We start from the raw sequence: 10815 nt of genomic DNA on the forward strand, positions 1-10815 counted from the left end.
TACATTTTTTATTTTAGTCCGCTTCATAATGTTTTTTATATTGTACTTTATACTATATTTGGATATGAAAATGTACTACCTTACTCACCTTATCCCGTAAATTTTACTTATTTCGACAAACATTTTCTTACTTTTTTTTTAATTTCTTCCACCACACAATTTTTTTACACTATTTTTCTTACTTTATCTACTACATCCGTTTCATTAAATTCTTTACGCTTTGAAAAATGTGTCAAAAAATTAAAACTTTGACCATAAATTCTTACTATTATATCTATCAAAATTTATCATGGGATATCTTGTTATATTCGTCTCGAAATGTATTTTATGAATATTAACTTTTTATAATTTTTTGCCATACAAAATTTGATATATTACGGGTCAAAAATTACACCGGTCCAGTTGATAATTATATGATAATCAACTTCATTCATACATAATCACCAGTCCAGTTGACTAATTATTATTCTCACAAAGTAAGGTTTTACTACATGTCAACCTAAAGAAATGGCCCTTTTCTTCCTTCAGATGAAAGTGATTCCAATTTGTAAAATTAAAAAGTACAACTATATAAGCAAGTTTAACAATTAAAGGTCCTTTATTTATTTTATTTTCTTTGTGTGTTTGTGCTTTAGATACATGTACGCATAATATGATCACAGAAAGTCTTGCACGTATAAGATATACAATAAATTTATTATATACGAGAATAACCTTTATCTATTTTTTTATAATTTTTACCCAGTTTTATGGAACTTTTCGGTTAACTTTTATATTATGAAAAAATAAAATTGATGGATAACAATTTAAAGGACTAAATGGTTATCTTTATACATTATTAATTACTTGAAAGGAATAATTTCTATTAAAATAAAAAAAAATTATTATTAAAAATAGACAACTTTTACATATATCGATGTAATTTTTAATTATTTTGAGTTAACTTTTACTCTGATAAACAATGTTTATTGGATATCACACTAATTAAGAATTTGTGATATGATCATCTTAAATTTATGATAACAATTGATCAATCCATTTAATTATTTTGATGTCCATGCATATTGTTCGGTAGCAGAAGCATGTGTAGACGTGTAGTTCTTATGACTTAGTGTCAAGGAAAACAATCCACTTTTGACCCAACATCTTAGGAATATTAATAATTAAACGTTAAACATTCAACGCCTAAACACCTATAAAAGCAGTTGTTTATTTGCTCATCATATCACTCATCCTACCTTCTCATTACTCATTCTATACAAGAATAACACATATTTTTTTTAAAGAGTTGGATCATCAAACAATGGCTCCATCCAAGATGATTTATCTTGGGTGTTTAGTTTTGTTGCTGGCCATCGTGGTTGAGGCGGCCAGTACTCCTCCGGGAATCGCTAAAAATCCTGCAAGAGCCTCTTGTAAGAAAAAGGAGTATAAAATGTGTTACAACTTAGAGCATGTTTGTCCTAAATTCTGTCCTGATAGTTGTGAGGTGGAATGTGCTTCTTGTAAGCCTATCTGTTCTTCTACTTCTTCTAGTGAACATCATTCACCATCTTCATCCTCCTCATCATCAGCGGCATCATCAGCGGCATCATCCGCTGCATCATCAGCTGCATCATCTGCGTCATCATCATCAGCATCATCTGCCACATCGTCTGCTTCATCATCAGCATCTGCAGCCGCAGCAGCTGCTGCCGCCGCCGCCGCTGCTGCAGCATCATCAGCATCCTCTGGTTCCTCCTCATCATCTTCAGCAGGAGGTCCAGGATCGTCATCTCATAATTCATCATCATCACACTATTACCCACCATCGTCAACACCATCCCCTAAGCCATCAACCCCACCTCCTTCCTCGCCCACTCCCAAACCAGCAACTCCTTCTCCTTCTACCCCAACCCCACCATCACCTCCAAGACCTACTCCAACTACTCCCGCTACACCTTCTTCTCCTTCTAACTCCAACGCTGGCTCAAGAAATAGAGCTAGATGCAGGAACAAGAACTACGGACAATGTTACAACCAAGAGCATGTTTGCCCGGCTAATTGCCCTACTTCATGTCAAGTTGATTGCAACACTTGCAAGCCCGTATGCAGTAAGTCTTATAATACTTTTAAAAATATATATTTTCATGGCATACACTAATATATAAGTTATGCATGCTAGCGGGTGTTGTATTTAATTGATTTAATGTTCAAATCAATTTCAAATAATGACTAACTCTATGTTTTCATCCATGAAGATTGTGACTATCCAGGAGCAGTCTGTCAAGACCCGCGCTTTATTGGAGGAGATGGTATCACCTTCTATTTCCATGGTAAGAAAGATAAAGAATTTTGCCTAGTGACTGATCCCAATCTCCACATCAACGCACACTTCATAGGAAAAAGGAACGAAAACATGGGTCGTGACTTCACTTGGGTTGAATCCATTGGAATCCTCTTCGACAACCACCGTCTCTTCTTTGGCGCTAGGAAGACATCCACATGGGATGACGCCAACGACCGACTCTCCTTAGCTTTCGATGGAGAGCCCATATTCCTAGACGAAACAATAGGCTCTCAATGGTCATCCACCTCTACCCCAGAAGTCACCATTACAAGGACTAGTGAAACCAACAACATTGTTGTTGAAATCCAAGGCAAACTCAAGATCACAGCTAAGGTAGTACCTATTACCGACGAAGATTCTAAGGTACACAACTATGGCATAACAGATGAGGATCGGTTTGCTCATCTCGACCTCGGGTTTAAGTTTTACTCATTGACCGGAAAGGTTGATGGTGTATTGGGAAAAACTTATAGGGATGATTACGTGAGCCGAGTGAACATGAGAGTATCCATGCCGGTAATGGGAGGAGAAAGAGAGTATGCAACTAGCAGCATTTTCGCCACTGATTGTTTGGCTTCGAGATTTGCTGGTGCACAAGAAGAGACTTCAATGGAGACCATGGAACTTGCTAGCATGAACTGTGCTAGTGGAATGAATGGACGTGGTGTTGTTTGCAAGAGATAACTCAACATAATTTCTAGGTCATCATCATGGCATTTTTTTCAATTTAAAGATCTACTTATCCATTAATAAAATGTATGTACAAAGCTGAATATGTATCATGAAGATCGTTCAGCCGTTTTATTGTATGGTTGAAACCTAAAGAATTATTTGTAATAAAAATCATCATATTGTATGATGACTTCAAAGAAATATATAACATACTTGTTTCAAGGTTTTGTTCAATGGTTATATGTTTTGAGTACTAGCTAGCAAATCATGATGTTCTATTAAATTACAAGCTAATTTAAAACTCTAAGACGGTCCCGAAGGGTCTTCTTGTTATTTTATTGGAGGACATCGGGGGAATGGCTCTGCCGAGCATGGTGCCTTCATCACCAGACTACTCTTGATAGCATGGCAGCTGTAGCAGTAATGTAGTTTTGTTTCTTTGTTTAGTTTTTCTGCTTTGTTTTCTTTCTTACTTCCCCATATCAAAATAGTTGCAACACTTTAGTTTTGCCACTATTCAAATAATAACTTTGAACATATATTTTTACTAATTTACTAAAAGAGAATGTTATAAGTAAAACGTGGGTGGATTGACTTCATTGTGTACTTTCATACAAAAAGATTTCGAGAAGAATGATAATTAGAGATATTTACGATCAAAGTTATGTCTCAGTAAAATTCTAATCAAATTACAATTTATTTTGAAACAAATGAAGTTTTGTTGGATTTGATTTTGTTTTTCGTTTGGGCCTTGCCCCAATTATTCACCAAAAGAAAAACTATGTACTCAAGTGATATTCATAAACTGTGAGATGTACTTGTGCAAGATCTAGTGAATTGCAATTTTGATGGAAAAAACACTTATTTGATTGAATTTGTTATGCATTTATTAGATGCTTAATTAATTTTTTTTAATTAATTGACTTTACTATCAAGAGAAATAATTAAAACATCGAATAGGCCATACAAATATATATATCTATCTATTAAATTATACTAAAACATACACCAGTAATGACACATGTCATCTCCTGGTGTAAAATTTTCCCGTCAAAAACCAATTTTCTAAAAAAACATATCTACTCCGTTTACTCTTTATTTTTATTTTTTTTGTATAAACTATATATTTATGTATTGAAAGAAAAAGTAGGATTATAGAATATGACATCATTAGACGATTTTGGTAATATTTTAGTCAAATCGTCATATCAATAATAGAATATATATTAACTCAATATTTTGGTCAAATTAACGTATTAAGCATAACGAATATTTTGGTCAAATTATCATATTAAACATATATACAAAATATATAATACACGAAAATTGCATACGAGATGATTAAATGAGTACATTCAAGATTTATTAATTAAACACTAGCTTTAAGAGATAAATATTTCAGTTAAATATTTTATAAAAAAGATGGTCAAATAATAATATTCGAACATCCGTGCATGTATAACACCTAATCTAGTACAATATTAGAGTAAACTTACTAACATATTATCCAGCGCCATTTTGGTGATATGGCTGCAAGGGCGTGTGCACATAGCGGTAGAAGCAAGCATTCGCTTTTTAGAAGGGACCTCATGCTTATAGGCCACAAGAGCTCGAAAGAGGTTAATCGGAACGCTTCTGTGCACGTAACAAGCACAAACGATACAAGCGTGTTCGACGACGAGAAAATTACATTTTGGTGACTTTAATATTAGATCTTGGATACTTCAAAACGAGTAACACAACAAGTCTACAACACAATACCTGTTAGAGAGCATTGATTTCATGAAATCATCATCACCCTTTGAAGAGACTTACTTGAAAGTAAAATAACCTCCTAGTAAACGTTGGAATACCGATTTCAGCTACTACTTTTGCAATTAGTTTCAACTTTATTTCAGGTATGTTAGTGTTGTCAAACAGAGCTTAAATGTAAGAGGTTGGATTATTCGTGTAATGTTTGCTGATGATTTGATTATTCTAAAACCGACATGACCAAATTAAACTCGAAGTGTAGCAAACATGTATTCAACTCACATAGAGTTGGCTCAAGTGGTAAGCAGTTTGATGCGGCTTAAAGGAGGTCTCGGGTTTGAGCCCCGCCGTATGCAGAAACTCTTGTTGGGAGACTTACCCACCATAACCAAGGTGTGCGACACGGGTCGGATTCGGATGTAGTCGGAGCTAAGCTCCAATGAATCGGGTGTGCTATGCGTAAATTTTAAAAAAAAACTCACATAACCGGATGATCAAAATCCAATAGGGTCTCGACCCAAAACACACCCAAACACTAAGGCCAGCTAAGGGAGTTCGCGACTGTATAAGCGTTGCTTTTTTGCAACACAAAGCATCACCCTATTCATTCTTAACATATTTTATAAGTAGTTGATACCCGTAATTATATGATAATCAACCTCATTATTACATAATCATCAGTCCACTTGACTAATTATTATTAAATGTCAGCTTTTGCTATATATGTCAACCTAAAGAAATGTCCCTTTTCTTCCTTCAAATAAAAGTGATTCCAATTTGTAAAATGGAAAAAGGCAGAACTATGGCAAGATTAACAATCAAAGGTGTTTCAAGTTAAATAATGAAGTTTTGACCCGACATCTTAGGGTTATATTCAATGCCTAAACATCTATAAAAGCACTTGTATGTTTGTTCCTGAATATCACTCATCCATTAATCATACATATTACAACAATAACACGTAGTTTCTCAAGGAGAAGCGAGATATCGAAATAAAAAAAAAAAAAATGGCTCAACCCAAGATGTTTTATCTTGGGTGCTTAGTTTTGTTGTTGGCCATCGTGGTTGAGGCGGCCAGTACTCCTCCGGGAATCGCTAAAAATCCTGCAAGAGCCTCTTGTAAGAAAAAGGAGTATAAAATGTGTTACAACTTAGAACATGTTTGTCCTAAATTTTGTCCTGATAGTTGTGAGGTTGAATGTGCTTCTTGTAAGCCTATTTGTTCTTCTACTTCTTCTAGTGAACATCATTCACGGCCATCTTCGTCCTCCTCATCATCAGCGGCATCATCCGCTGCATCATCAGCAGCATCATCTGCGTCATCATCATCAGCATCATCTGCCACATCGTCTGCTTCATCATCAGCATCTGCAGCCGCAGCAGCTGCTGCCGCCGCCGCCGCTGCAGCAGCATCATCGGCATCCTCCGGTTCCTCATCATCATCTTCTGCAGGAGGCCCAGGATCGTCATCTCATAATTCATCGTCATCACACTATTACCCACCATCTTCAACACCATCCCCTAAGCCATCAACCCCAGCTTCTTCCTCACCCACTCCTAAACCAGCAACGCCTTCTCCTTCTACCCCAACCCCTCCATCACCTCCAAGCCCTACTCCAACTACTCCAGCTACACCTTCTTCTCCTCCTAAATCCAATGTTGGCTCAAGAAATAGAGCTAGATGTAGGAACAAGAACTACGGACAGTGTTACAATCAAGAGCACGTTTGCCCGGCTAATTGCCCTACTTCATGTCAAGTTGACTGCAACACTTGCAAGCCCGTCTGTAGTAAGTCGATCTTATAGTACTTTTATGAACATATATATATCCATGGAATACACTAACTAGGAAATTATGTCTGCTAGAAAGTTTGGGATTGATTAACATTTGAGTTTTGTAAAACATTAATGTCACTTCCTTAATAGAAATTGTATTTCTTTAATTTATTGTTCAAATCAATTTCAAATGATGAATAATTCCCTATATATGTTTTCTTCCATTACAGATTGTGACTATCCAGGAGCAGTATGTCAAGACCCTCGCTTCATTGGTGGAGATGGTATCACCTTCTATTTCCATGGTAAGAAGGATAAAGAATTTTGCCTAGTGACTGATCCTAACCTCCACATCAACGCACACTTCATCGGAAAAAGGAATGAAAACATGGGACGTGACTTCACTTGGGTTGAGTCCATTGGAATCCTTTTCGACAACCATCGTCTCTTCTTTGGTGCCAGGAAGACATCCAAATGGGATGACGCCAACGACCGTCTCTCCTTGGCTTTTGACGGAGAGCCCATATTCCTAGACGAAACAATAGGTTCTCAATGGTCATCAACCTCCACGCCAGAAGTCACCATAACAAGGACGAGTGAAACCAACAACATTGTTGTTGAAATCCAAGGGAAACTCAAGATCACGGCACAAGTAGTACCTATTACCAACGAAGATTCTAAGGTACACAACTACGGCATAACCAACGAGGACCGTTTTGCTCATCTGGACCTCGGGTTTAAGTTTTACTCATTGACCGGAAAGGTTGATGGTGTATTGGGGAAAACTTATAGGGATGATTACGTGAGTCGAGTGAACATGAGAGTATCCATGCCGGTAATAGGAGGAGAAAGAGAGTATGCAACTAGCAATATCTTTGCCACTGATTGTTTGGCTTCGAGGTTTGCTGGTGCACAAGAAGAGACTTCAACGGAGACTATGGAACTTGCTAGCATGAACTGTGCTAGTGGCATGAATGGACGTGGTGTTGTTTGCAAGAGATAACTCAAAATAACTTCCAATCATCATGGGAATTTTTAAAATTTAAAGATCTATTTATCCATTGATAAAAATGTATGTACAAAGCTGAATGTCGTAAAGATTGTTTGGCCTTTTTATTGTATGCTTGAAAACTTAAAACCTACAGAATTGTTTGTAATAAAAATCATCACGTTGTAAGATGATCACCAAGAAACATATATTTCCTACGTTCCATAAATATCGCACCATCTTATTTTTTTTACTATTCACATTAGACCTTTGGTCATTTTTGTGATTCAAATCTAAGAAAAATTATAGTCATGTGGGGCCTTGTTAGATTCGTATCGTTTATATATTTTATAATATCAACTTTTTATAATTATTTCTTATAAATAATTCGAGATACTATGAATCGAAATATGTGTAGGAAAGCGCAATATTTAAGAAATGGAGGAAGTAATATACTTGTTTCAAGGTTTTGTTCAATGGTTATATGTATTGAGTACTAGCTTTGGAAATTATGGTTTGTTTCAAGCCTTCAAGGTATTGTACTTTGGTTTTGCACGATAGGTCTTTGATCATCGAGTTATTGAAGGTGGAAAATGGGTCGTTAGAAAGTCAATCTAGGTCAACTCAGTTAAGATTTTGAAAATTATGATTTGTTTCAAGCCTTCAAGGTATTGTACTTTGGTTTTGCACGATAGGTCTTTGATCATCGAGTTATTAAAGGTGGAAAATGGGTCGTTAGAAAGTCAATCTAGGTCAACTCAGTTAAGATTTTATAGGTACTTTTTCGAGTCTTTTTCAGTCTTTTTCAGTCTAGTAATATTTACGGTCACATTGTTATGGATTGGGTCGGGTTGATTTTTCGGCCTCTACTTATCTCCGATCCTTCAACTATACAATGATAATAATAGCAGAAGATAGACGATCTCCAAGGCACGGTTTAAGAGGCTTTCTATTTGACTGGCTTTGTACATGAGCCATTTACAAGGAATTGATTACAAGATTATGGTACATGAAGAGAGGTGTATATTATTCTTGATGTGAGACAATAAGGTCTAACTGTCGACTATCGTGGAGATTCACAACGAGTATCATTTAAAAGCCTTATGGTTATAGAGGCCGGTTATGGTCGACAAAAAATTTACCCGATCGGCAAAAGCCTGTTGATAGCCTGACACGGAAAGAAAGGCACTAGACCGTGTGCATTGACATCATTTTTGAAATTTGGCACGAGCAACATGTTTATTAACACTCTCCGCTCTCATTTTATCTTCATATTTATTTCGGTTTACGTATGGATGAATTTTTTATTTAAAGGCCAACAAATTCCAATCTTATTTTCTTACGTACTTCACCAGAAGAGTTTATCTATGCGATTTTAAAATATTCGTATTTCTAATAAACAATATTTTTCATTTTTACCCTAAAGTCAAAAGGTTTCATTTGTTTCAACAGAAAACGTTCAATGAAAAATGATATTCCATGTAATTTCAAGGGAAACCACAATTATAAAATGATGTACTTTCTTTGTTTCATCGACAAGAAAAGTTGTAGCGGAAAAAAAATAGAAGTGAAAAGGAGAGGAGAGGAAATGACGGGCCGGAGGGCAGAAAAAGGATGCGAGGGATAGAGAAAAAAAAAATGTAGAATTCCTTCCTTCAAAGGGAAATGCATCTTAGGATACCAAGCAAAATTGTTTTCCACCCTAACAGAAATGGGATATCTTCTTTCTTAAAAGTGTTTTCCGATAAAACAAAAAAACTAATTATATTTTTGTTTGTTTGCATGAGGACAAGAAACTTTGGGTATGTCCTAAGCTCCTAACATATGTCCACTCTTTCAAGCAAAACTTTCCCACCAAAACTCCAATTCTTTCTTTCAATAAGAAAATTGGGTATGTCCTTGATCAAATCTTAGTTCATATATTCATGCAATCTACCAAAATATATAAACAAACACTAAATGGGACCGTCATAGATTCATAGATCTAGTTAATCCCAAATTACAAATCAAGTCATTCAAGATTTTGGCAGGATTTTATTCACTAAATTAACTCATTTTTCAAGAACTTATTAAAACTCGTTTTGTGGATAACCCTTTTTTTCCGAACTTATCTAGTACAAGTATAGACTTATTTGATCTTATATTTCTTGGAAGTAACATAACAAAAGCTTAGAGGGGACTTGGGTAGATATGAAGAAAATGCCAGTTGATAGAACTCGAACTTGTGACCTCAACCACACCAAGCAACCTGAACCTTGGTACGTACTTCTCGACGTCTCGTCGCACGTATTTCGAGTGAGTAAGTGACGCTCAATTCTCCTCCTCTATGCTCTCATATGTTTGTGTTCATAGCTGTAAAGATGAGTGGTCTCTTGCTTAATAAGGGTTTACCCCATAAACCCCTCCACCATACCCTAAAACCTCGGATATGAATAGGGAGTACGGACTACGCATTTCTTTATACAAAATCAAGCAGAATCTTCTTTCTTAATCTCCTCGAATTACACTACTAATTCATTGTATTTCTTTTACACAATTCCTTAATTATATGATAACCAACTTCATTAATACATAATCATAATCCCTGTTGAACTATTATTCTCATAAAGTGAGCTTTTGCTGCATGTCAAAATAAAGAAATACCCTTTTTTCCCTTCAAATTTAAGTGATTCCAAATTTTTAAAATGAAAAAAGCGGCACAATAAGTCAATAACAGCATTAACAATCAAAGGTCTATATCGTTCGATAATTATTTATCATTGTAGTCTATTCACCGAGTTTTCTTGGAACTAGGGTTAGGTAGTTTGATGTTTGAGTGTAGTTTCAATGTTTTTTTTAATTTCATTTCTTTACCTCGGAGTCACCATATTTTATTCGAAATGGTGAGCTAGGTAGTCCACCTAGTTTTCTTTTGCTTATTCGTGTTAAATTAATTTATTATGTACACGGATCGACGCGTTATTTTATTATGCATTCCTGAATTAACTTCAGAATTAGAAAACATATTAGAAGAATTGTATTATAAAGTACAAACAGAATATTGCACTTTAGATACCAAAAAAAGCCATAGCATGAGCCATTTAATATTCTGATCGCCATACATGCAAGTATAGATGCATGTGGATTATGACTTCAATTCAAGGAATATATTCAACTCCTTGACCCAACATCATAGGAATATACTACTAATAAATCATCAACGTTGACTTGCTAATTCCTATATCCTATACATCTATAAAAGCTGTTTGTATTAGCGCTAATTTTATCTATCCTTAAACCTTCTTATATACAACAATTTT

General features: G+C 35.5%; 2 protein-coding genes across 2 annotated transcripts; both read left to right on the forward strand.

Annotated features, from left to right (window-relative positions):
* The first annotated feature begins 1230 nt into the window (after window positions 1-1230).
* Window positions 1231-3064, forward strand: LOC110796831 (uncharacterized). The gene is made up of 2 exons (XM_022001923.2): window positions 1231-2093; window positions 2241-3064. The coding sequence occupies exons 1-2, from the start codon at window positions 1304-1306 to the stop codon at window positions 3011-3013; spliced, it is 1563 nt and encodes a 520-aa protein (XP_021857615.1). The 5' UTR covers window positions 1231-1303; the 3' UTR covers window positions 3014-3064.
* A 2607-nt stretch (window positions 3065-5671) lies between these two features.
* Window positions 5672-7770, forward strand: LOC110781534 (uncharacterized). The gene is made up of 2 exons (XM_056841148.1): window positions 5672-6541; window positions 6759-7770. The coding sequence occupies exons 1-2, from the start codon at window positions 5761-5763 to the stop codon at window positions 7529-7531; spliced, it is 1554 nt and encodes a 517-aa protein (XP_056697126.1). The 5' UTR covers window positions 5672-5760; the 3' UTR covers window positions 7532-7770.
* The last annotated feature ends 3045 nt before the right edge of the window (window positions 7771-10815 follow it).

This window comes from Spinacia oleracea, chromosome 3 (genome assembly GCF_020520425.1).
Source record: "Spinacia oleracea cultivar Varoflay chromosome 3, BTI_SOV_V1, whole genome shotgun sequence".
NCBI lineage: Eukaryota > Viridiplantae > Streptophyta > Magnoliopsida > Caryophyllales > Amaranthaceae > Spinacia > Spinacia oleracea.